This window comes from Prunus mume, linkage group LG1 (genome assembly GCF_029339155.1).
Source record: "Prunus mume cultivar Tortuosa linkage group LG1, ASM2933915v1, whole genome shotgun sequence".
Classification (NCBI taxonomy): Eukaryota; Viridiplantae; Streptophyta; class Magnoliopsida; order Rosales; family Rosaceae; genus Prunus; species Prunus mume.
In genome coordinates this window covers 14,140,706-14,165,880 of record NC_142698.1, presented here as the reverse complement: position 1 = coordinate 14,165,880, position 25,175 = coordinate 14,140,706, and the positions used below count along the sequence as shown (strand labels likewise).

General features: G+C 36.2%; 6 protein-coding genes and 1 non-coding gene across 7 annotated transcripts; 2 read left to right on the top strand and 5 right to left on the bottom strand.

Moving 5' to 3' along the window:
* Positions 1 to 201: 201 nt before the first annotated feature.
* Positions 202 to 1,625, bottom strand: LOC103338631 (putative glutathione S-transferase). Its single transcript, XM_008241856.3, has 2 exons — positions 1,190 to 1,625; positions 202 to 882 (listed from the first exon to the last, which is right to left on the bottom strand). The coding sequence occupies exons 1-2, from the start codon at positions 1,511 to 1,513 to the stop codon at positions 526 to 528; spliced, it is 681 nt and encodes a 226-aa protein (XP_008240078.2). The 5' UTR covers positions 1,514 to 1,625; the 3' UTR covers positions 202 to 525.
* Positions 1,626 to 3,171: 1,546 nt separating this feature from the next.
* Positions 3,172 to 4,276, bottom strand: LOC148921071 (glutathione S-transferase U8-like). Its single transcript, XM_089052767.1, has 2 exons — positions 3,865 to 4,276; positions 3,172 to 3,690 (listed from the first exon to the last, which is right to left on the bottom strand). The coding sequence occupies exons 1-2, from the start codon at positions 4,225 to 4,227 to the stop codon at positions 3,331 to 3,333; spliced, it is 723 nt and encodes a 240-aa protein (XP_088908893.1). The 5' UTR covers positions 4,228 to 4,276; the 3' UTR covers positions 3,172 to 3,330.
* Positions 4,277 to 10,686: 6,410 nt separating this feature from the next.
* LOC103338640 (glutathione S-transferase U8-like) lies at positions 10,687 to 11,746 on the bottom strand. The gene is made up of 2 exons (XM_008241867.2): positions 11,372 to 11,746; positions 10,687 to 11,197 (listed from the first exon to the last, which is right to left on the bottom strand). The coding sequence occupies exons 1-2, from the start codon at positions 11,684 to 11,686 to the stop codon at positions 10,838 to 10,840; spliced, it is 675 nt and encodes a 224-aa protein (XP_008240089.2). The 5' UTR covers positions 11,687 to 11,746; the 3' UTR covers positions 10,687 to 10,837.
* Positions 11,747 to 14,474: 2,728 nt separating this feature from the next.
* On the bottom strand, positions 14,475 to 15,545 carry LOC103338648 (glutathione S-transferase U8-like). The gene is given in 3 exon segments (XM_008241880.3): positions 14,475 to 14,794; positions 14,797 to 14,986; positions 15,161 to 15,545. Coding segments are annotated over 3 exon segments (660 nt in total). The 5' UTR covers positions 15,476 to 15,545; the 3' UTR covers positions 14,475 to 14,639.
* Positions 15,546 to 19,390: 3,845 nt separating this feature from the next.
* Positions 19,391 to 22,866, top strand: LOC103338668 (rop guanine nucleotide exchange factor 7). Its single transcript, XM_008241901.2, has 7 exons — positions 19,391 to 20,249; positions 20,341 to 20,457; positions 20,589 to 20,743; positions 21,067 to 21,141; positions 21,217 to 21,507; positions 21,587 to 21,943; positions 22,038 to 22,866. Exons 1-7 carry the CDS (start codon positions 19,634 to 19,636, stop codon positions 22,542 to 22,544), a joined length of 2,118 nt encoding a protein of 705 aa, XP_008240123.2. The 5' UTR covers positions 19,391 to 19,633; the 3' UTR covers positions 22,545 to 22,866.
* Positions 22,867 to 23,216: 350 nt separating this feature from the next.
* On the bottom strand, positions 23,217 to 23,288 carry TRNAP-AGG (transfer RNA proline (anticodon AGG)). Its single transcript has one exon. It is a non-coding gene; the product is annotated as a tRNA-Pro (tRNA).
* Positions 23,289 to 24,346: 1,058 nt separating this feature from the next.
* Positions 24,347 to 25,077, top strand: LOC103338659 (Bifunctional inhibitor/lipid-transfer protein/seed storage 2S albumin superfamily protein). Its single transcript, XM_008241891.3, has 2 exons — positions 24,347 to 24,767; positions 24,895 to 25,077. The coding sequence occupies exons 1-2, from the start codon at positions 24,428 to 24,430 to the stop codon at positions 24,909 to 24,911; spliced, it is 357 nt and encodes a 118-aa protein (XP_008240113.1). The 5' UTR covers positions 24,347 to 24,427; the 3' UTR covers positions 24,912 to 25,077.
* The last annotated feature ends 98 nt before the right edge of the window (positions 25,078 to 25,175 follow it).

The following is a 25,175-nucleotide window of genomic DNA, read 5'->3' as shown; positions in this document are numbered from 1 at the left end:
ATACTATTAGTTTTTGATGTATAAATCAAACCAATCCGAACTATAATATTACATTAATTCAAGTTGAAGTTTGAAGCTCAAATCAAACAAAACCGACCCCTCGTCACAACGCACATCCTATTAACATCTTTGTCTCATAATTTGTCTCTACACACATTTATGAATTTGTTACATTTGTTTGCAAGACAAGTCCTGGTCTGCTGCAATATAGAAAAGAAATACTGTCTCTTTATTGAGATCCAAAATATCCAAATAAAAGCAACTAGGTCATCCGTCCACCCCCCCAACACAAGTATTTTCTTATGCTTGGTCGATTTTAATAAGATAACAAGTGCAACTAGGTCGTAATAAAACAGAGAGCAGTTTTGCTGATATATATTATACAAGCGATATTAAGAAAGGAGAAATTGAACTTAGAACAACGAGTGCATAGATAAATACTCTTAACAGACTTTTGTTTGACTGACATTTCATAACAAAGAGGGCACTAATAAATATGTATTCTTACATTGATTCATGAGCCATTTACTTTGCAAGTAGTTTGGTGCTTTCACAACGACCAAGGAAGAAGGCAATTAGTGTTTCTTTATTAGGAGGCAGAACCTCCTTAACAACACTGTGGCTCACAAACTCATCACACCAATCATATAGCTTGGGACACTTCTCTTTGGTCAACACCTCCACACCCACAGCTTCTTGAATAGGTCTAAGCCAGTAGCCTATGAAGCTAGCAGCCATATCTACAAATCCAATTGTCTCTCCCCCAAAGAACTTGTTATCCTTGAGCTCATTTTCAAGAAATTGCAGAAGCTCACAGGCTTCTTCCATAGCCTTCTCATGGCCCTCAATTTCCCAGTAAGCTTTGCATATTGCAGGTGAGCACTAAAAAGAGTAAAGTCAAACAAAACACATTGAGAATCAGGCATAAATAAGCTGACACACAGGTAAAAAAATAGGGGCTCTATCTTTTCTTGTCACACTTATGTTATCTCATACTGATAATTTAGACCACACGTTAACGCAAGAATTAATTTAAGTATCAAGTTTTAAAATATGCTTAAGGGTTCATCAACATGATATTGATCTATACCCTAACAGAGAAAGGTGAACCAGTATCTAACAGCTATATATATGTTATCGATGTTAGATAGATGGCATATATGATTGAAGTGAAACAATATATTTATACCTTCTCATCAATGAAGCTAGCCCAGAAGCGTGCATTGGCTCTTTGGTAAGGGTCTTGAGGCAATATTGGAAGGCCCTGATGCTTCCAAGTCTCATCAATGTATTCAAGAATAACAAGGGACTCTGCTATTGGTTTCTCATTGTGTACAAGCACAGGGACCTTCTTGTGCACTGGATTGTACTTGATGAGCGAAGGGCTCTTGTTCTGCAGGTCCTCTTCGCAGAATTTGGATTTCACACCTTTCAGTCTCAGAGCTATATCCACTCTGAGACTTAATGGGCTTCCCCTAACCCCATAGTGCTTCACTTCCTCTGCCTCTGCCATGGTGTTTTAGGTTCAAGTTTTAGTCTTTGCTTGTGGGTTTATAGAGGTAGAAATTCTATAATGAGTTTGGTGATGAAAAGATTCTGAGTCACATTTTGCTCATCGAAACCCGACGCTCTTTGGTTTATTAATTTTGAAAGACTAAGTTAATTAATATTTGTGTACTTATTTATTTTCAATTATGAAAAACGATAAGAAGTAAGCACATGAAGTCCTCGGTAACTTGTCTGCTATTCTGCTAAGCCTTTTTAGTTTTATCATAAATTGTTGGTGTGATTTAAATCGTAAAATTTCTCTTCATGTGATGTGTTTATTAGAAATTTCAGAATGTTTTTTTTATGTGTACTGATCAAATTTAACATGCATTAATTTAGAGTGAGTAATACTAAACGACACACTAACTTTTGCTTACCAACTGATGTTACAGTGTTTCACTTGTTTTCTGTCTTGAAACACTTTGAACTTTATTTATTTATTAACAAATAAAAAATTTCGACATAAGTTGATAATTGAGTAACTCTTTATTTCAACGACATGAGAACAAAGATGACAATACATATATATCAAACAAGAACCCGACTTATTACATTAATGTAGATTTATTCTTGTAATTTTCGGTGACCCATGAAGTGCTTGCAAATAAGCAATCTATGGCGATCATGAACCATCTACTTGGTGCTTTCAAAGCGACCTCGGAAGAAAGCAACTAGTTTATCTCACGGAGGCAAGATGTCCTGAAGAACATTGGCATATTCTCTATCTGGAAATAGAGCTCGAATGGAGGCTCGTATCCAAGTCCAACATACATCGATAACATAATTCAAGAGTAGCAGTAGTGCAGTGCTCAATGTGCCTAGAAGAACGTAAATAAACATGCTAGATAAGAGAAGAGCTAAGGAAAATATCTGTGTGCTGTATGTTTCCTGTCAGATAAAAGTGAGTCATAAGTATTACAATCAGCTTTAAAATTTCTATTTATAGCGTATAGCCGCACAGCTATACGTTTATCTAGTTATGAGGTATAGCCGAACGGCTTTACTTTTAAAATGTCTATTTATGGGGTCTAGCCGCGCGGCTATACGTTTGAAATAGAGTATAGCCGCTCGGCTGTACCTTTAAAATTTCTATTTATATAGTATAGCCGCTCCGCCATACGTTTGCATCTCGGTCGTCTCCTCTTGAGCAATGTCCGCCTGAGCTCGTACTTTATATCAGTCGCTCTTGTGACTTGTTTTTGACCTTTCTTGGACTTGATCAAGTCTTTTTATTTCAGATTCGTACTTCTCCTGCTCCAATATCTTTTTTCTCTCTCTCAAGTGAGTGGGCCTTTGCATTTGCCGCTTCTAATTTTTGACTTACGTCCCTGATTTCAAGCTTCATCGATGATATTTCAGCACTATAACTATCTACTTTCGATTTGGTAGTCTGCAAAGAATGTGTAGTAGTCTTTTTATTATGGTCTACTAGTTTTCTCATCATAAATCATAAATTTCTCATCATGTTACGTGTTGACTAGAATTTTTAGAATGCATATCAGACTTAATGTGTATTAATTTAGAATGAGTAATTCTAGACACAAAAACTTTTGGTTTATCAACTAATGTAGTAGTGTTTCACTTGTTTCTTGTCAACTTTATTTATTTGTAACAAATAAGAAATTGCCACATTGATAATTCAGTAACTCTTTATTTGAATGACATCACAACAAAGATGGAAATACATAACTATCAAACAAGAACTCAACTTACTACATTCTTGTAATTTTTCATGAGGCAGGAAACGCTTGCAATAAGCAATCTATGGTTACCATGAACCATTTAGTTGGAAGTAGAAGTAGAATTAGTAGTGGTGCTTTCAAAGTGGCCCCGGAGAAAAGCAACTAGTTTATCTCTTGGAGGCAAACTTTCCTGAAGAACATTGACAAACTCATCACTCCAATCGTATAGCTTGGGAAGCTTCTCTTTGGTCAAAATCTCCACTCCCACAACTTCTTGAATGGCTCTCAGCCAGTAGGCTATGAAGTTACCAACAATATCCACAAGGCCAACTTTCTCTCCCCCAAAGAACTTGTTACCCTTGAGCTCATGTTCAAGTAGTTTCAGAAGCTCACATGCTTCTTCCACAGCCTTCTCATGTTCCTCACTACCCCAGCAAGCATTCCACATTGCAGGCAAGCACTAAAGACAAACAAAACAAATAGAAAACTTAAATTAGTGATTAGGTTGTGGTGTTTGATTGATTCAAATCTAGGTTTATTTTAAGCTAAATTTCTACTAACAAATTGTATTGACATGTGCACTCATAAATCGTGTTAAATCGCATACACAAAGACTGAAGTGAAACACTTTTACCTTTTCATCAATGAACCTAGACCAGAAGCGTGCATGGGCTCTTTCATAAGGATCTTCAGGCAAAATGGAAAACCCCTGTTTCCAGGTCTCATCAATATATTCAAGAATGACTTGGGACTCTGCTATTGGTTTGTCATCGTGCAGGAGCACAGGGATCTTCTTGTGAACTGGGTTGGATTTGAGAAGCAAGGCACTCTTGTTGTGCAGGTCCTCTTCAAAGAACTCATACTGCACCCCTTTCAGTCTCAGAGCTATTTCCACTCTGGAACTAAAAGGGCTTTTCCAAAGCCCCAACAGCTTCACTTCCTCACCCATTATATCACTAATCAGCCAAGTTTTACTCTTAACCCTTTTTGTATACATGACTGGATTTTCCTTCTGGGTTTTATAGGAGCAAGAACACAGTGTTAACTTGGGCATTCAGACACCTCTACACACTGTTCAAAAGTCAATAATCTTAATAAAATAGTGAGTTGGTGGCGGATGCATCTAGATGATGCTTTGTTGACAATTTGTTCATTGAAACTTGCTACTCTTTTTTTTGTTGACAATTTGTCTTATTTATTTACTTTTCCTAAATTGGAAAACGAACTTATCCGCAATTGTCCCATTTCTTTTGGCACAATGCTTTTTTTTTTTTTGGTCGAATTCTTTTGAGACAATGCTTAGCTCCTGATTCATCCTCCATAGCTGACGTGGCTTCCTTAAAAAACAACACATGTTTCTTCTTCTTCTTTGTTTTTTTTTACTGTTTTTCTTTCAACCCCATTAACTCAAGCGTTCGTCCAGAGAAAAAATAATCCAGAAACCACCAATACACTCCACCACCAAAACCCATGCGGCCAAGCCACACCGTCGTCACCCCAAGCCACCCTTAGGGGGGTGTATTCAATTCTAACTTTTAATGACTTTTAATGAGTTTAAAAGTCTGAAGGTATTCAATTGTGACTTTTAAATAGTCTTTAAAAGTTTAGTTGTATTCAATTGTGAGTTTTAAAGAGTATTTAAAAGTTTTGAGGTATCCAAAATGTTAATGACTTTTAAAAACTTTGTTAAATAAATGACTTTTCAATACTTTTAAAGGTAATTCTTACTACCAAAAGTCTTGCTAATTTACACCAGACTTTATAAAAATATTAGGAAGCTGAGAAGATAGAACCAAAACGTCTCCAAACGTCTCCAATTCGTTTTTCCTTTGTTATATCAAGCATCATGCAGATGGATCTTTTTTCTTCATGGTTAGGGCTCCACTTTGGTATCCCATTGTCATCCACTTCCTTCAGGTTAGTAAAAAAATATTGAATGTTTTTCTTCTCTTCTCATCCACACGTTTCTGTTGATGAATATCTCTTCTCATCCACTTCCTTCAGCTATGTTTGCATATAAATATTTTATTATATTGATTGTCTCATATGCTGTGTTTGCATGGCTAAGCTTTTTTAAAAACTGAATCATGGCTAGTTGAATGCCAATTATTTCCTTATGGTACATTTTCAAATGTACTTTGTCATTTTTATCATTTTCTAATGTGAAGGAGAACTATTCTTTGCTTTTATGTAATTGTATCCAATTGTTTTTTTCCCTAATTTTTTGTTCAATATATGCCGACTAGTTCATTCAACATAAAAGATAAATGCTATTTGTAAAATAAATATAAAAATAAGTATTTAAAAGTCTATAAAACTCTATGACAAAAAGTATATGAAAGTTTGTCACTTAACTTTATAAAGTATGTAAAAGTCATTAAGAATTTGTCTACTCTAGAAAAGTCATTCACTTAAAAAAAGTATTTAAAAGTTAGAATTGGATACACCCCAAACCCAACCCCATTATCACCTCTCCCTTCTCTGTATCAATTCCCATCTCCTCTTTCTCTGCTATGCATCAATTCCTAAATCCTAATCCCATCTCCTCTCTCTGCTCGGTATCGATTCCGGCCCAATCCGACGGAATTAATGGATTTATCCCCCTTTTGAACAATAAAATGCAGACAGACAATTGATTGAGAATCAACTCCGATCCTTGGACCCCGAAACGTCGTTGTTCGCAGACAACAGTTCTTCGCTCAAAAACCTCACCTTCTTCCCTATTCCAACCTACTGGGCTCCTCTATTAGTTTTATGGCGTATAGCCGCGCGGCTATACTCTTAAAGTATCGGAGTTACTTTTAAAATTTCTGTTTATGGATTATAGCCGCGCAACTTTACTTTAATTAATAATTAAATAATATATTAGCCTTTTTTAAATTATTTTCATTAATAATTATATTTTAGTTGTTATTTATTTAATGAATAATTAGACTTTAGGATTATGGATATGGTTCGAGGGTTGAGAAAATATTTTGGAATAAGCTCAGAAGCTAGGGTTTTTGGTTTGAGACTTGAATTTGCTCAAACTAATTTTGTATAAAATAATGAATTACTATTTGTTAAATCAATAAATATTTAAATATTCACTAAAAACATAATTGAAACATAATTACTAATTAACAGAATTAAAAAAGACTAAGATATTATCAATTACATATATTAATTAAAGAAGTTGGCAAAAAAGAGAGTAAAGAAACTGATTTTATACTTTTAAAGCATATAGCCGCGCGGCTATATGTTTTAAAATTTTAGTTTGTGGAGTATAGCCGTTCGGATATACTTTTAAAATTTCTATTTATAGAGTATAACCGTTCGGCTTTCATTTCATTAGTAATTAAATAATACGTTAGACTTATTTAATTACTTTCATTAGTAGTTATATTTTAATTATTATTTCTTTAGTGAATATTTATTATTATTATTATTTAATTAATACTTGATAAATAGTAATTTTTTCATTTTTTTCTTTAATCAAAATATTTAAATATTAATTATTCACTGAATAAATAATAATTTAAACTTAACAACTAATTAAAGTAATTAAAAAAGAGAAATCTAGATTAAGCTATTTAAAGGGTGTAGCCGGCGGCTATACTGTTAAAATATTCTATTCATTGAGTATAGTCGCTAGGCTATACTACCACTTGTTAAAATCTACCTCAAGGCGTACTCAACTATAGAGTTAGGTCTGGTTATGTCGCTCTAAACATATATTGGGATCAAAACCCTAATGAACTAAGATATTGCTTAATTACATAAAAGAAGTTGGCCAAAAAACAAAAGTAAAGAAACTAATTATATATTTTTTAAACAGTATAGCCGCACGGCTATACATTTAAATATTATATTTTAAAGGGTGTTTTTATTGTCTCCCGGACTTGATCATGTCTTTTTAATTCAGATTCGAACTTCTGCCCCGGATGCATCTTCTCCTGCTCCAATATCTTTTTTTTCTCTCTCAAATGAGTGGGCCTTTGCATTTGCAGCTTCTAATTTTTGACTTAAGTCCTTGATTTCAAGCTTCATCGATGATGTTTCAGCACTATAACTATCTACTTTCGATTTGGCAGTCTGCAAAGAATGTGCAATAGTCTTTTTATTACAGTCTATTAGTTTTCTCATCATAAATCATAAATTTCTCAGCATGTTACGTGTTTATTAAATTTTTCTGAATGCATATCAAACTTATATAATGTATTAATTTAGAATGAGTAATACTAAACACACAAACTTTTATTACTTTATCAACTGATGTAGCAATGTTTCACTTGTTTCTTATCAACTTCATTTATTCATAACAAATAAGAAATTGCCTCATCAATTGATAATTCAATAACTCTTTATGAGTACTTACTCAACGTCGCGGAAAACCTACAATTTGCCCCCTCCGTTAGTGAGATCATCAGAAAATCCGTTATCTACCTACATGGCATTTGTAGGACCCATTTTTTAATTGACGTGGGATTCCACGTGGACAAAAAATTAATAAAAAATTATGTAAATTTTAAAAATAATTTTAAAATCATTAAAATAAAAAAATAAAAAATCTCATCTCTCTTCTCCAACCCAGCCAACCCTCTCTCCCTCTCGACTCAACCCCACCTCTCAGCCACCACTCTCCTGTCACCGCCTAAAGAACCACCCAGCCATTTCCCAAAACCCACCACCGAGCCACCGCCCAAAAAATCCAGTGCCAATTCAGATGATGAAGACGAATTCGAGGGGAAAATTTGCAAACCCATGTTTGCCATCTTCTCCTCCCTCCCTTCACCATGAATACCCAAAAACCAAAAACAGAAAACCCAGAAGAAAAAAAGCTGCACGAGGAGTGCGCCCGTTGAGGAGCCAAACCCTCTCTTCCTCCCGACTCAACCCCACTTCTCACCACCACTCTCCGTCGCCACAACAAATCCATTAGGAAAAAACCAACCTGAATCTCTTAGCCCACCCCACCTAACACCACTCCCAAGTCTCTGAGCCCCGACATCCAACACCCACCCTCCTCTTGGAACCCACGCCACACAAACAATCCAGGAACCAATTCGTTATTAAAATCAAACACATGCGTTGGACTCTACAAATTGAATGATGCAGATTGATTAACTAAATTTTCAGAAACACGTATGCTCTGTAAATGATGAAAAGAGATATCACAAGCCAAATAAGCATGCCCTCGGAAATTACCCTTGAGGCTTTTAAAACCCCTACAAAAAAAAAAAAAAAAACAAAAAAACAAAAAACCAGGCCAGTCGCCATAACCCACCAAACTCAAATCGATTTCAAAACCTAATTTGTACTTGGTCAATTTATTGATCAAATTCGAATTTGAATCCAAACCCTAAGGTTGCAGAACACTAAAAAGCCTTAATTTCATGCTTCGCTCGATCAAAGGATGAGCTTTATGTGGCTTCGCTTGATCTGAACAAGAAATTTTCTTCTTGTTTAGGGCATGAATAAGACGACCGTCCAATCCGAGGCTTTCGAACGTCTGCTCCTCTTCGTCATCACTTTCAATATCCTTGGGTGGCTTCTTCGTAGTTTCAGCCATGGGAGAGTTTGTAGACTCCGAAGTTTTGATTTTTGGTGCTAACAAAAACCAAATGGTTTTTTTCTGCTTGGGTGGGGAAGAAATGCTGGGTGGAGGGAAGAAATTGGGAGGAAGGGGGAAGAAATCAGAGAGAGAGAGAGAGAGAGAGAGAGAGAGAGAGAGAATATGGGTAGGGTTTTTAATTAGGTTTTTTAGGTTTTAGACATATTAATGCATGTTATTAAATTTGATCAATAGTACATATAAAAAAAAATTTCTGAAATTTATAATAAACACATCACATGAAGAGAAATTTACGATTTAAATCACACCAACAATTTATGATGAAACTAAGGATAAACTACAGTAAACCCCCCAACCTATAGGGTCATGTACGAGTTCATATCCGATTTTAGGGATATTTATGAATATAAACTCAACGTCGCAGAAAACCTACAATTTGCCCCATCCGTTAGTGAGATCGTCAGAAAATTCATTATCTGCATATGTGGCATTTGTGGGACCCATTTTTTAATTGATGTGGGATTCCACGTGGACAAAAAATAAATAAAAAATTTACTTTTTAAATTATTTTAAAAAATTAAACATATTAAATTATAAATTTAAAAAAATTAAAAAGGGACATTTTGGAAAAAGCAAAAGGAGAGAGAAAACGACACATTAACTTTTGGTTACCAACTGATATTACAGTGTTTCACTTGTTTCCTGTCTTGACCCACTTTGAACTTTATTTATTTTATTAACAAATAAGAAATTTCGACGTAAGTTGATAATTGAGTAACTCTTTATTTCAACGATATGAGAACAAAGATGGCAATACATATATATCAAACAAGAACCCGAGACTTATTACATTAATGTAGATTTATTCTTGTAATTTTTGGTGAGCCATGAAATGCTTGCAAATAAGCAATCTATGGCGATCATGAACCATCTACTTGGTGCTTTCAAAGCGACCTCGGAAGAAAGCAACTAGTTTATCTCATGGAGGCAAGATGTCCTGAAGAACATTGGCATATTCTCTATCTGGAAATAGAGCTCGAATGGAGGCTCGTATCCAAGTCCAACATACATCGATAACTTAATTCAAGAGTAGCAGTGGTGCAGTGCTCAATGTGCCTAGAAGAAAGTAAATAAACATGCTAGATAAGAGAAGAGCTAAGGAAAATATCTGTGTGCTGTATGTTTCCTGTCAGATAAAAGTGAGTCATAAGTATTTACAATCAGCTTATAGCGTATAGCCGCGCGGCTATACTTTTAAAATATATTAAGAGGTCTAGCCGATCGGCTTGACTTTTAAAATTTCTATTTATGAAGTATAGCCGCACGGCTATAGCGTAAAGCCGGTCGACTGTACCTTTAAAATTTCTATTTATATAGTATAGCCGCTCGGCTATACGTTTGCATCTCAGTCGTCTCCTCTTGAGCAACATCCGTTTGAGCTCGTACTTTATATCAGTCGCTCTTGTGACTTGTTTTTCACCTTTCTTGGACTTGATCAAGTCTTTTTATTTCAGATTCATACTTCTCCTGCTCCAATATCTTTTTTTTTCTCTCTCAAGTGAGTGGGCCTTTGCATTTGCCGCTTCTAATTTTTGACTTAAGTCCCTGATTTCAAGCTTCATCGATGATATTTCAGCACTATAACTAATCTACTTTCGATTTGGCCGTCTGCAAAGAATGTGTAGTAGTCTTTTTATTATGGTCTACTAGTTTTCTCATCATAAATTTCTCATCGTGTTATGTGTTTACTAGAATTTTTAGAATGCATATCAGACTTAATATGTATTAATTTCGAATGCGTAATACTAGACACAAAAACTTTTGGTTTATCAACTAATGTAGCAGTGTTTCACTTGTTTCTTGTCAACTTTATTTATTCATAACAAATAAGAAATTGCCACATTGATAATTCAGTAACTCTTTATTTGAATGACATCACAACAAAGATGGAAATACATAAATATCAAACAAGAACTTGACTTACTACATTCTTGTAATTTTTCATGAGGCAGGAAACGCTTGCAATAAGCAATCTATGGTTACCATGAACCATTTAGTTGGAAGGAGAAGTAGAATTAGTAGTGGTGCTCCCAAAGCGGCCCCGGAGAAAAGCAACTAGTTTATCTCTTGGAGGCAAACTTTCCTGAAGAACATTGACAAACTCATCACTCCAATCGTATAGCTTGGGAAGCTTCTCTTTGGTCAAAATCTCCACTCCCACAACTTCTTGAATGGCTCTCAGCCAGTAGGCTATGAAGTTACCAACAATATCCACAAGGCCAACTTTCTCTCCCCCAAAGAACTTGTTACCCTTGAGCTCATGTTCAAGTAGTTTCAGAAGCTCACATGCTTCTTCCACAGCCTTCTCATGTTCCTCACTACCCCAGCACGCATTCCATATTGCAGGCCAGCACTAAAGACAAACAAAACAGATAGAAAACTTATATTAGTGATTAGGTTGTGGTGTTTGATTGATTCAAATCTAGGTTTATTTTAAGCTAAATTTCTACTAACAAATTGTATTGACATGTGCACTCACAAATCATGTTAAATCGCATACACAAAGACTGAAGTGAAACACTTTTACCTTTTCATCAATGAACCTAGCCCAGAAGCGTGCATGGGCTCTTTCATAAGGATCTTCAGGCAAAATGGAAAACCCCTGTTTCCAGGTCTCATCAATATATTCAAGAATGACTTGGGACTCTGCTATTGGTTTGTCATCGTGCAGGAGCACAGGGATCTTCTTGTGAACTGGGTTGGATTTGAGAAGCAAGGCACTCTTGTTGTGCAGGTCCTCTTCAAAGAACTCATACTGCACCCCTTTCAGTCTCAGAGCTATTTCCACTCTGGAACTAAAAGGGCTTTTCCAAAGCCCCAACAGCTTCACTTCCTCACCCATTATATCACTAATCAGTCAAGTTTTACTCTTAACCCTTTTTGTATACATGACTGGATTTTCCTTCTGGGTTTTATAGGAGCAAGAACACAGTGTTAACTTGGGCATTCAGACACCTCTACACACTGTCCAAAAGTCAATAATCTTAATAAAATAATGAGTTGGTGGCGGATGCATCTAGATGATGCTTTGTTGACAATTTGTTCATTGAAACTTGCTACTCTTTTTGTTGTTTCAAAGGACTATGTTAGCATTTGTCTTATTTATTTATTTTTTCTAAATTGGAAAACGAACTTATCCGCAATTGTCCCATTTCTTTTGGGACAATGCTTAGCTCCTTATTCCTCCTCCATAGCTGACGTGGCTTCCTTAAAAAACAACACATGTTTCTTCTTCTTCTTTGTTTTTTTTACTGTTTTTCTTTCAACCCCATTAACTCAAGCCTTCGTCCAGAGAAAAAATAATCCAGAAACCACCAATACACTCCACCACAAAAACCCATGCGGCCAAGCCACACCGTCGTCACCCCAAGCCACCCTTAGCCAAACCCAACCCCATTACTGTCACCTCTCCCTTCTCTGTATCAATTCCCATCTCCTCTTTCTCTGCTATGCATCAATTCCTAAATCCTAATCCCATCTCCTCTCTCTGCTCGGTATCGATTCCGGCCCAATCCGACGGAATTAATGGATTTATCCCCCTTTTGAACAATAAAATGCAGACAGACAATTGATTGAGAATCAACTCCGATCCTTGGACCCCGAAACGTCGTCGTTCGCAGGCAACAGTTCTTCGCTCAAAAACCTCACCTTCTTCCCCTATTCCAACCTACTGGGCTCCTCTATTAGTTTTATGGATTATAGCCGGGCGGCTATACTTTTAAATTTTTTATTCACAGAATATCGCAGCCGGCTGTACTGTTAAAATATTCGATAGATTATAGCCGCGCGGCTATACTCGTTACTTTTAAAATTTCTGTTTATGGATCATAGCCGTGCGACTTTACTTTAATTAATAATTATATAGAGTAATGCTACACTTACCACATTTTTATTCCACATTTCTATACCACATAATGTAGCATATCCATATTATATGTCACATCAATTAAATCAATGAAGTGTATTTTAATTAAGGCAATTAGAAAAATAAATATTTGAATAAATCATAAAATAAAAGAAAATATCAAATCATTTTAATTGATGTGGCTGTCCACCTCAGCTGCCACATAAAATGGTATAAAGATGTGGTATACAAATGTAGTAAGAGTAGCATTATTCAATTAAATAATATCTTAGCCTTATTTAATTATTTTCATTAATAATTATATTTTAGTTGTTATTTCTTTAATGAATAATTAGATTTTAGGATTATGGATAGGGTTGAGAAAAGATTTTGGAATAAGTTCAGAATCTATTTTGGTTTGAGACTTGAATTTGCTTAAACTAATTTTGTATAAAATAATGAATTACTATTTGTTAAATCAATAAATATTTAAATATTCACTCAAAAAATAATTGAAACATAATTAATAATTAACATAATTAAAAAAGACTAAGATATTATTAATTACATATATTAATTAAAGAAGTTGGCAAAAAAGAGAGTAAAGAAACTGATTTTATACTTTTTAAAGCATATAGCCGCCCGGCTATATGTTTTAAAATTTTAGTTTGTGGAGTATAGCCGCCTGGATATACTTTTAAAATTTCTATTTATAGAATATAGCCGTTCGGCGTTCCTTTCATTAGTAATTAAATAATACGTTAGACTTATTTAATTACTTTCATTAGTAATTATATTTTAATTATTATTTCTTTAGTGAATATTTATTATTATTTTTTTAAATTAACTTCATAAATTATATTACTTGATAAATAGTAATTTTTTTTCATTTGTTTTCTTTAATCAAAATATTTAAATATTAATTATTCACTGAATAAATAATAATTAAAGCATAACAACTAATGAAAGTAATTAAAAAAGAGAAATCTAGATTATGCTGTTTAGAGGGTGTAGCCGCGCGGCTATACGTTTAAAATATTCTATTTATTGAGTATAGCTCGGCTATACTACCACTTGTTAAAATCTACCTCAAGGCGCACTCAACTATAGAGTTAGGTCTGGTTATGTCGTTCTAACCAGATATTGGGATCAAAACCCTAATGAACAAAGATATTCCTTAATTACATATATTAAATTAAAGAAGTTGGCAAAAAAACAAAAGTAAAGAAACTGATTATATATTTTTTAAACAGTATAGCCGCACGGCTATACAGTTAAAATATTATATGTTAAAGAGTGTTTTAATTATATTTAAAATATTATATTTTACACCTTTCTTAGACTTGATCAAGTCTTTTTATTTCAGATTCGAACTTCTGCCTCGGATACATCTTCTCCTGCTCCAATATCTTTTTTTTCTCTCTCAATTGAGTGGGCCATTGCATTTGCAGCTTCTAATTTTTGACTTAAGTCCTTGATTTCAAGCTTCATCGATGATGTTTCAGCACTATAACTATCTACTTTCGATTTGGCAGTCTGCAAAGAATGTGTAATAGTCTTTTTATTACAGTCTATTAGTTTTCTCATCATAAATCATAAATTTCTTAGCATGTTACGTGTTTATTAAATTTTTTAGAATGCATATCGAACTTATATAATGTATCAATTTAGAATGAGTAATACTAAACAAACAAACTTTTATTACTTTATCAACTGATGTAGCAATGTTTCACTTGTTTCTTATCAACTTTATTTATTTGTAACAAATAAGAAATTGCCTCGTCAATTGATAATTCAATAACTCTTTATTTGAATGACATCACAACAAAGATGGAAATACATAAATATCAAACATGAACCCGACTTACTACATTAATGTAGATTTATTCTTGTAAATTTTCATGAGGCATGAAATGCTTGCAATAAGCAATCCATGGCTACCATGAACCATTTAGTTGGAAGTAGTAGTGGTGCTCTCAAAGCGGCCTCGGAAGAAAGCAACTAGTTTATCTCTTGGAGGCAAACTTTCCTGAAGAACATTGACAAACTCATCACTCCAATCGTATAGCTTGGGAAGCTTCTCTTTGGTCAAAATCTCCACCCCACAACTTCTTGAATGGCTCTCAGCCAGTAGGCTATGAAGTTTCCAACAATATCCACAAGGCCAACTTTCTCTCCCCCAAAGAACTTGTTACCCTTGAGCTCATGTTCAAGTAGTTTCAGAAGCTCACATGCTTCTTCCACAGCCTTCTCATGTTCCTCACTCCCCCAGCAAGCTTTCCATAATGCAGACAAGCACTAAAGACAAACAGAACAAATAGAAAACTTATATTAGCGATTAGGTTGTGGTGTTTGATTGATTCAAATCTAGGTTTATTTTAAGCTAAATTTCTACTAACAAATTGTATTGACATGTGCACTCACAAATCATGTTAAATCGCATAAACAAAGACTGAAGTGAAACACTTTTACCTTTTCATCAATGAACCTAGCCCAGAAGCGTGCACGGGCTCTTTCATAAGGATCTTCAGGCAAAATGGAAAAACCCTGCTTCCAAGTCTCATCAATATATTCAAGAACGACTTGGGACTCTGCTATTGGTTTGTCATTGTGCAGAAGCACAGGGATCTTCTTGTGAACTGGGTTGGATTTGAGAAGCAAAGCACTCTTGTTTTGCAGGTCCTCTTCAAAGAACTCATACTGCACCCCTTTCAGTCTCAGAGCTATTTCCACTCTGGAACTAAATGGGCTTCCCCAAACCCTCAACAGCTTCACTTCCTCACCCATTATATCACTAATCAATCAAGTTTTACTCTAACCCTTTTTGTATATATGACTGGATTTTCCTTCTGGGTTTTATAGGAGCAAGAACAGTGTTAACTTGGGCATTAAGACACCTCTACACATTGTTCAAAAGTCAATAATCATTATAAATAGTGAGTTGGTGGGGGAGACATATAGATAATGCTTTGTTGACAATTTGTTCATTGAAACTTGCTACTCTTTTCCCTGTTTCAAAGGACTATGTTAGCATTTGTCTTATTTATTTACTTTATCTACATTGAAAAACGATAACAGCAAACCACATGAACTCATCTGCAATTGACAGTTCTTAGCCTTCCCCATTGGTCATTGACTCGGTAGCTTTGATTGGTTTTATCATTTCTGTCGGTATTCTATTACTCCAACTTAGGTAAATTATAAAATTTCCATGTGATGGCCTAGCAGTTCGAACACTTCCAGCGCAAGCCCAAACCCGGGCAAATGGCAGCCCCAGGCCACAAAACCACCCTCCAGCGCGCGCAGTCAAGCCAGGGCAAGGTGTGGGACCCAGTCTGGGCAAGCCCACAGGAAAAAATGGATTGGGTTGTTGGCCAAGGCTGCCGATGTCAGCATGACATCACGCTGACATCAGTGCCTGATTTTCAAATTTTTTTTACTGTTGGTGCAGAACAGTCACTGAATCCACCAGCCCACATAAACCAACGGCTGCAAGCCATGTGGCTTCTCCTGGAGCCTCCGATCCAAAAATCTTATCCAATTCAACTGTTGTCTAATTTTTGGCTAAAAAAATTGAAAAAATATCTGGAAATTTTTTTCTATAAACACCTACCAATGTTATTCACTTTCCACACCAAATCTTCATACAAATTCATTTCCTTCCAATATTTTTCACTTTCTATACCAAATTTTCTACTACAAAATTCCATTTGTGCAAAAATACAAATGACCTCTTCCATCGAAGCCGGAGGGTTGTGGACAAACGTTCAAAGAGGTCAAAATCTTGGCGACGTGGTAAAAAAAGAAGAAGCCATTTTATTCAATTTATTGTCATTTTTTTAATGTATATTTCTTGCATTTCCAATTTTATTTTTTTAATAGATTATTCAAGGCAAAAAAAAAAATAAACAAAAAAAAAGGAAGACAATTACACATGGCTCCTCAAGGTGAACAATGCTCCGTGTCGAAAATAATGACACTATTACATTCTCCGAAGGAAAATACTCCCTCACGTCGTGTAAGATGGAACCGCGCTAATGATTGAGTCGTCCTTACACTCGATTGTGTCGGACTATGAGGACTGGGAGTATTTCAATTGTATGATGAGTGAGATGTGAATTTTATAACAAATATGGACGCGTGGCAACCGAAAATCTTGTCCAAAAATTTTATCTGAAATTTTGTAATAAATAGTGACACGTGGCAACCGAAAATCTTATTCGAAAAGCTTATCAAAATTAATGATTTAAGTATAAAAAATAGAAAATAAATTAAAATGAATAGTAATTGACATTGCCCTTGCCTTTTGGGGTGGAATAAAATGTAAGGCTGCCACTATTTACATGAATAGTGACAAACCTTGTCTTACCTTTGCCTTGCCCTTACTCTTTGAGGTGGAGGTACTCTTAATACTGGCCTCAATAATCTGCGTTGGGCTTAAACCTATTAGCTAGAAAGATAGAATTGGGCTCCAAAATTATATTGCCGGTTGGTGCCTTGGTCTTCAAGCCTTGAAAGTGGGCTTATGCTTATTTCCATTCTACACAAGGCAGGCAGGCCGTCAAAAAGGCACAAAGCCATTGCAATAGTTTGCTAGGATACAAGAGATATCAGAGGAGGGAGAATTGAACCTAAGACATTTTTTGATCGAAAAACTTAAGGCATTTTTTGGTCGAAAAAACCTAAGACATTGAGTGCACAGTTAAATGCTCTTAATTAACCACTTGAACTACAATTCCTTTACATACTCTTTCTAATCTTGCCATGCCTCACTTTGATTTTTTCAATTTTCAAAACATATAACTTGGTTCTATTATGCTTAAATCACACTTTTAGAGCTATGATCTTTAATGTAACATTTGCAAGCAACATTAATGATTACAAATGTGGTCCATCAAAAAGCTCTGGCTCGTTCTACATCTTTTTTTTTAATTTGTAAAGAAAAGGGCTGGCTAGCTCCTGGAGCCATGACAATCAATGGAAACACAAGCTTCAAAAATCAAACAATCTAAAACAAGCAAAAAGTGCAACAACATAGGCTCATTGCTTTCTGTTTTAAAATTTCTTTCAGTCTATCAGAAGCAGCTTGGAATTGAAGCTTGTCTTTCCCTCTACGTTTTTTCAAAGTAGCAGTCAACATCAAACGAGGTGCTATGTCGCAGTTGAGAGGAGCCTTTCTTAACATACATATTATATCAGTGGGAACAACCACCATCATCATTTCGTCAGACAGAAATTGGGATACATAAAGCCTTGCACGGAAAGTCACCAAAAAAAAAGGGAGATTAGAGAATACCCCATTATTATACGTTAAATAAGATTTAGTACCCCATTGTGGATCCTAATTCTAACTCTTTCTAACTACTAGAAAATGCTTTCTGCTGTCTCAAGCATAAATGCTTAAGATGCATTCCTAATTATAAAAGTTACTGCAATTAAAAATCCTAGCTAAGCAAAGCAAAGCATGCATAGAAAAAGAAAAAGGCAAGTGGGTATGTTTTGAATGAAATTAGCTTATGGGATTTTCATTTTTCATCTCCAAAATGCCCCTTTACACCTATTGAGGCCATAAACAAACACTGAAATTTTATTAAGTTTTAATGCCTCTTTCCAATTACATGTAAATTTTTATTCAATCTTATAAGCTTGTGAACAGCCAAATCTAGTAATCAAATTCATCCATCTTTTCTTGCCCTATTATAGGTAAACTTGACACTTCATAGCAATGTAAGAAGCAACAATGGAATCTTTATTAGAATATGTCATTTTGTTTAACTTGTAACAAGTCTGATATGATAAACTTTAAAAACAAGGTGCTTGTTTGTATAAACAATATGAAATTCATTTCAGAAGATTGAGGCATTCCACCACAACTTTGTTTTGTGGTTCCAAAGTGTTTTTACCCTCTAATTTGAATTATTTATTGCTTTTCTATGAACTTGGAAACTCCGCTGCTTCAAAAAGCAGACAGCTTTTTACTGGAATGCCCCAGACTACTTCTCAATGACCAACAGGCCTGCCATGCACAAAGAAACACTCTTTTTGGGTTCATTATCTTCTGCATCATCAAACTGATTTTGCTAAGATTCAACCTATTTCAGTCATTTTGGTACTTGCTTTTTTGTTGTTCTTTTTTAATTTCTGAATGATATGAAAGTGAAACAAGTCCCACAGGAACAAAGATATGGAACATATAAATTCTATACCATGCTTGTGTTTTACTTTATGTAAATAGTTATTAATAGTGTTACAGAAAGACAAAGAGGAGCGGAAGAATGGTAAAGGTGGAGACATTTCATCCTGTGATGAGCACGGGATCCCAAAATTTTTAAAGCAAATTCTCAACCACAAACATAATTCATTCAGGAAAGATTAGTAGGAGGAGGAAGAAGGGTAATCTGGTCACTTGACACCAAAACCAGACCTGCCTGATAAGCTACAAATTACAAACATAATCAAGGATAAATTGGTAGACATCATTGAGAGATCCGTCGATTACACGATTCCCATAACCATTGTTTATTGTATTTTTCAAACCCAAGTTAGAATTATTAATGCACACTTATCATTTTTAATCCTTGTAAGCAAAGCAGAGCAATGCTACAGAGAGAGAGAGAGAGAGAGAGAGAGAGAGAGAGAGAGAGAGTCACTGTGCAGTTTACTGTCTGATTAAAAATATCAAGAGGACCAACAAGAGAGAGAGAGAGTCACTGTGCAGTTCACTGTCTGATTAAAAATATCAAGAGGACCAACAACACCACGCTCTTCCAAGTTTCAAATGTGTCTCTCTCTAGCTGTTCATGTGTTTGAGCAAGCTTCCATTAATCATGACTAGCTTCACATTTATGTACATATAAATAAAGCAAGCTCCTTTCAAGAATATCCACCATTTTGTTTTCTATATTTTAGCAGCTGCCTTTCACTATCCGACATGGTTGAGACCTTATGGATAGAGCTTTCACTCACCAAGAGGAAAGAGAAAGAACCCAGCAGCTACAAAATCAACAGCTCAAGCTTTGTCTGCCATTCGTGAGGTTCAGAAGCTTCAACAACCACAACCCATTTTCTATTTTTGGGTTTTGGGCATCAAAGTTTCTTCGAAACTTGCATTGCAGAGCTCGAATATCTAATTCCTGTTGCTTGGGAAGGCTTCAGTACAATGGTATGGTAGTGAATAACTCTGCATTTTGCGAATCGCCTGGCTTTATTAAAGAAGGAAAAGCTGCAATGGAGGGTTTGGTTGAGAGAAATGAAGGCATTATTGAAGGGAAAAGAGAAGACTTTGGTGAGTGTTTGGGTCAAGTTGGAACCTTTGGGGATTTGATTGAGGAGAAGGGTCGTGAAAGCAGTTCAAGTTCAGAATTTTTGACATCTGAGACGACGGGCCATGAGGAACACAGTCACAGTAGCTCTGATGAAGAGACATCTTCGGCGCCCTCATTGGGTTGGCCTATTCAGAAAGCTGAGGCATCAGATTGCACCAGTCAGAACGGTAGTGAAGCAGCAGAGAGAACCCATTTGGATGATAGGAAATTAGAGAAACAAGGGTCAACAATATCAGGTATTATCTCTATTTCATTCACTTGAGGTACATGTCAATTTGATGCTTTTTCCTATTAATAAAAATTGATGTTTGCTTTATGGGATTGTAGAGACTGAGTTGATGAAGGAAAGGTTTTCAAAATTATTGCTTGGAGAAGATATGTCAGGTTGTGGAAACGGGGTTTGTACAGCATTGGCTATATCAAATGCCATTACTAATCTTTGTGGTATGCAATTTTAGTCTACTATCTCAATGTGTTCAAACCTAGATTGGTTGATTTAATCTGTTAACGGAAATTTCGTTATGGATTCATTTGTGGTGATGGTTATTTTTCTTATTCTCTGTTCCCTCTTGTAGCTACCTTATTTGGGCAACTTTGGAGACTAGAACCTCTGCCCCAAGAGAAGAAACTGATGTGGCGAAGAGAGATGGAATGGCTTCTTTGTGTGAGTGATCACATTGTTGAGTTGATACCTTCTTGGCAGACTTTTCCTGATGGAAGCAAATTGGAGGTAAATTCTGAGTCCAATAGATTTTAGGAACAGTATAATATCTCTCAGTTTTCAGTATGCACTCCCTTTCGGCAATTATATTATACCGAGTCAAGTGACCAATTCCAATGTATAAATAGCAATGATGAAACATATGCCATCTTTAATTTTGCTGCATTATAAATGGTGAACTTGAAATGGGCATGGAGCCTTTATACTAATGTAACTGCTGTGATGCTTTGTGATAAGAAACTATAGTTTAGGGCAATGAAAATGTTGATTAAGGAAGGTACTAAATGATCAGTTTCTTGAAATTGTTCTTACTCATTTACACTTCAATGCAGGTCATGACTTGCAGACCCCGCTCAGATCTTTATGTTAATCTCCCTGCCCTTCGTAAATTGGACAACATGCTTCTTGTAAGCTTCTCAGACACTTCTACAACTTAGATCCAGTTTCATGAGTTCCATTCTGAGTTTAGCCATTCCTTGCAGGAAATATTAGATAGTTTTGTCAATACAGAGTTCTGGTATGTTGACCAAGGGATTCTAGCCCCAGATGCTGATGGGTCATCCTCTTTCCGAAGAGCCTTTCAGCGTCAAGAGGAAAAGTGGTGGCTGCCTGTGCCACGAGTTCCTCCTGGTGGACTCCATGAAAACACAAAAAAGCAACTGCAGCACAAACGCGATTGCACGAGCCAAATATTAAAAGCTGCCATGGCTATTAATAATATCACTTTAGCAGATATGGAAGTGCCGGAATCATATCTGGAAGCTCTTCCAAAGGTTTGAAATATCCTCTAGGTTCCAGTGATTTGTAATTACAAAGGCATGGTGCTAAACTTTTGCTTTAACTTGGTTTCAGAATGGAAGAGCAAGCTTAGGGGATCTTATTTATCGATACATTTCATCAGATCAATTCTCTCCTGAATGTCTGCTTGATTGCCTTGATTTGTCCTCTGAACATCAAGCCATAGAGATTGCCAACAGAGTGGAGGCCTCAATCTATCTGTGGCGCAAAAAAGCAAATTTAAAACCCACAAATAATGCAACCAGATTTAGTTCGAGGTCATCATGGGAAATGGTTAAGGAGCTGATGGTTGATGCAGAGAAAAAGGAGTTGCTTCCGGAAAGAGCAGAAAGTCTCTTAATGTGCTTGAGGCAACGCTTCCCTGGTCTTCCACAGACAGCCCTCGATATGAGCAAGATTCAGTACAATAAGGTTCCAACTTGGTCCCAATCTAAAATTTGTTCTCGTTTTTGCCTTCAATTTCTTCTTTCCTTTGTACTTAGCTGGTTGAATTTGATATGTCTAGGATGTTGGGAAATCCATCTTGGAGAGCTACTCACGGGTTTTGGAGAGCCTGGCATTTAACATTGTGGCACGTATTGATGATCTGCTATATGTAGATGACCTGACCCGCCATTCTGATCAGTTCTCATCCATCTCCAAAGTTAGTATCATTTCACACAAGAGCACTCCTAATCCATACACAGTGCCCATCTCAAGCACTCCATACAAAACAGCTTTCACCACACCAAGCTTTTCACCTGGACAGCTAGTTAGCCCTCTCAGGGGAGACAGATCACCATTCATCACCAGTGGCAAGATTCCTCAGCGTGGATTGGGCGTAAAAAAAGTATTGACTGATTATCTGAGTATCGATGCGAAAGGAAAGGACTACGGCGATCCAATCGAGAAACCAGATTCTGTATCGAACACAATGCAAGAGACGCTGGGATCTCAAATGGGAATGGATTCTTACCAGTGTACAAAAGCATCAACAAGCCCGGCATCGCGGGATTCAATCACACAAGAATGAATCGATAGGCCGGTTGCCCATGAGTGTTCAGCTGCTTGAACTAGCTCCTTTGTGTTTGGTTTTTTTCTTAGACATAGGAGGGCATCAGAGAGTGGGGAAGGCTCATTGTTCATTAAGGCTGTTGACTCTTGTTAGAACAAAATGTCTGCCATGGTGATGAGTTGAGCGGTTCATATTTAATGTGCAGCTCCCTGTATTACAGTTTCGAGTTTGTTCCCGCGTCACTGTTTGACATGGATCAAAGAGTGATTGTAAAGAGAGAACTAAGAAAATCCTACGCTATTTTGGATAGAATATATGAATTCTTATTGTTTTCTTCTCATGCAGTGGATATTGATAAAATTCAGTGCAAATATGTTCAAGTGTGCATATTAGCAGACTTTTCTCTTGCAATTTCTGGAATCTGAATATTCATGACTTGGGTTTGGTTTGGCACTGTGTGTTCAAACTTGGTGGGCATTTTGCATGAGCTAAGATAGTCAATTTTAAATGGAATTATGTATATCCGTGACTTGGGTTTCTGAGCAAACATGATGAGCGATCATACACTGCATAGATAATGGGCTATAATTCCCACGAAATCCTACAAAAACTTTGTGTTGTTCAGTGTTCTCAACCAAACCAAAGACCGCAAAAGAAATGAAGAAATGCCAAAAAATGTTGAAAAAAGTAGGGGCATTCCGAGAATTGAACTCGGGACCTCTCGCACCCTAAGCGAGAATCATACCACTAGACCAAATGCCCACATTTGATACGGTAAGCAATACGCTACTTTATAAACAAGAACGTAGAATCATATTTCAGTATGCCTTGCCTACGATGTTGTGAATTTGCACATCAGTCCTTCAGAAAAACACTTCTATTTTGAGGCATAGGGGGTTTTACCCGTTAATTAAGTTGATTGTAATATTCTGAACAAAACCGTTATGAAAATTCTAGTACAATTTCAGACCAAGAAAAGAAAATTCTAGTGCAATATACAAAATAAACTGGACCATTAATTAATTTTTAATTTTTTTAGAACCTTTCTTATTAAGAGGGGCGCTATACTAAACACACACACTATACAGATGCTAGGACTCGAACTCACGACTTTGCCTGAGGGCCATTGAATTTTTAGGTTGTTGTTATAACTATAATAACACACAATACTGAAATCCTAGTACATGTCCACAGAAACAAACCAATTCTTTTTAATGGGGATGTATACAACAGCAGAGATGCAAGCAAGAACTTAGAGCTATATTTTCTCATCTCATTTTGGGCTATTTGGCATAGTTGGTTGTCTCTAATTCTGAGCTTAGAGCAAGTGATATTATCTGGTAGGCCAACTTTGTAATTGAATTCTTCTGTCAGAAATTATGCCTTCTTGTAATTTCAAAGAAGAGAGTTATCTGGTTAAGTGGCTCAAAAGTTATTTCATGGTGGAATATTAATCTTAGTGTGGTAGTTGGTAACACGTCTTCACAGATAAGAAGAGGCCTTGCCAAGGGTCGGCAATGGAGTTTTGGAGAATTGGGGTGATGTGTCTTAACAACAAGGCCTCTGAGCTTCTTTACTGTCAGTAATGGCCACATCTAGAAGAGTGAGGACAAGAAATAAATTATATTTATATTGAATACTGGAGTTAAGGTGAGACACATAACGCACAAACCAATTTGCGTAGCCAAAAGTGCTGCATAAAAAAGTTGTTTTGGTACTAGTGCTACTTCCATTAGGGGTAAGTGGATGAATGGAAAACCCACATTTTCTGCTCTGATTCAAGTATAAAAAGGCTGATCCTATAATCAGATTTTTGCATTGTGGCATTGTGAGAGCTAGAGAACACTTGACTAAACTTCCAGTTTGTGAATTGTGAACTTGTGAGGCACAAAAAAACAAAAATGGAGGCTCCAATGAAATTCATTTGCATTCTGGGATTGGTTGCAGTTATATGTACTAGCTGCCTTGAAAGGGTTGATGGGGCTAGCGCATGTGGAAAAACTAGCCCAGATGATGAGGCCATCAAGCTTGCTCCTTGTGCAAGTGCTGCACAAGATGCAAACGCTCCTGTTTCCAGTGGCTGCTGCCAGCAGGTGAAGAGATTGGGCCAAAACCCTAGCTGCCTCTGTGCTGTTCTGCTCTCTGACACTGCCAAGAACTCTGGTGTCAAGGCTGAGGTTGCCATTACCATTCCCAAACGCTGCAACTTTGCCAACCGCCCTGTTGGCTACAAATGTGGACGTAAGTAACTGTGATTTGTCTGTAAAAAAGAATTGACTCGTTACATGTACAAGGCCAAGTATTTTTATTTTATTTTATATTATTTTGTGGCTAATGTTCTAATGCAATAATAATGCTAATGTTGCAGCTTACACACTGCCATGAGTGGACATAAAGAGAAGGTGAAGGCTACTAGCATCAGTAAATAGGAGATTACTGCTTGTGATTTGGCAATAAAAAGCTAGTAGCTTATAATTGTAGCATGTATGTATTGTATCCTTCTTGGATAATAATAATTAAAAAAACATTAGTGCAAATTTCAGTGTGACAATTGCATGTGTGTTATCAATAATTGCGCAGAAACCCAATAATTATTTTGCTAAAAAGGCAAGGAATTTGTAACCCCCCGGTTACTGGGTGGGACCCAAC

Bases quoted from the DNA above. Each gene is read 5' to 3' on its own strand.
- LOC103338631 (XM_008241856.3), bottom strand. From the start codon at position 1,513: ATGGCAGAGGCAGAGGAAGTGAAGCACTATGGGGTTAGGGGAAGCCCA. The intron at 883-1,189 runs GTATAAATATAT...TACTCTTTTTAG, and splicing joins CTAGCTTCATTGATGAGAAG to TGCTCACCTGCAATATGCAA.
- LOC148921071 (XM_089052767.1), bottom strand. From the start codon at position 4,227: ATGTATACAAAAAGGGTTAAGAGTAAAACTTGGCTGATTAGTGATATA. The intron at 3,691-3,864 runs GTAAAAGTGTTT...GTTTGTCTTTAG, and splicing joins CTAGGTTCATTGATGAAAAG to TGCTTGCCTGCAATGTGGAA.
- LOC103338640 (XM_008241867.2), bottom strand. From the start codon at position 11,686: ATGGGTGAGGAAGTGAAGCTGTTGGGGCTTTGGAAAAGCCCTTTTAGT. The intron at 11,198-11,371 runs GTAAAAGTGTTT...GTTTGTCTTTAG, and splicing joins CTAGGTTCATTGATGAAAAG to TGCTGGCCTGCAATATGGAA.
- LOC103338668 (XM_008241901.2), top strand. From the start codon at position 19,634: ATGGATAGAGCTTTCACTCACCAAGAGGAAAGAGAAAGAACCCAGCAG. The intron at 20,250-20,340 runs GTATTATCTCTA...ATGGGATTGTAG, and splicing joins ACAAGGGTCAACAATATCAG to AGACTGAGTTGATGAAGGAA. The intron at 21,142-21,216 runs GTAAGCTTCTCA...CATTCCTTGCAG, and splicing joins AATTGGACAACATGCTTCTT to GAAATATTAGATAGTTTTGT.
- LOC103338659 (XM_008241891.3), top strand. From the start codon at position 24,428: ATGGAGGCTCCAATGAAATTCATTTGCATTCTGGGATTGGTTGCAGTT.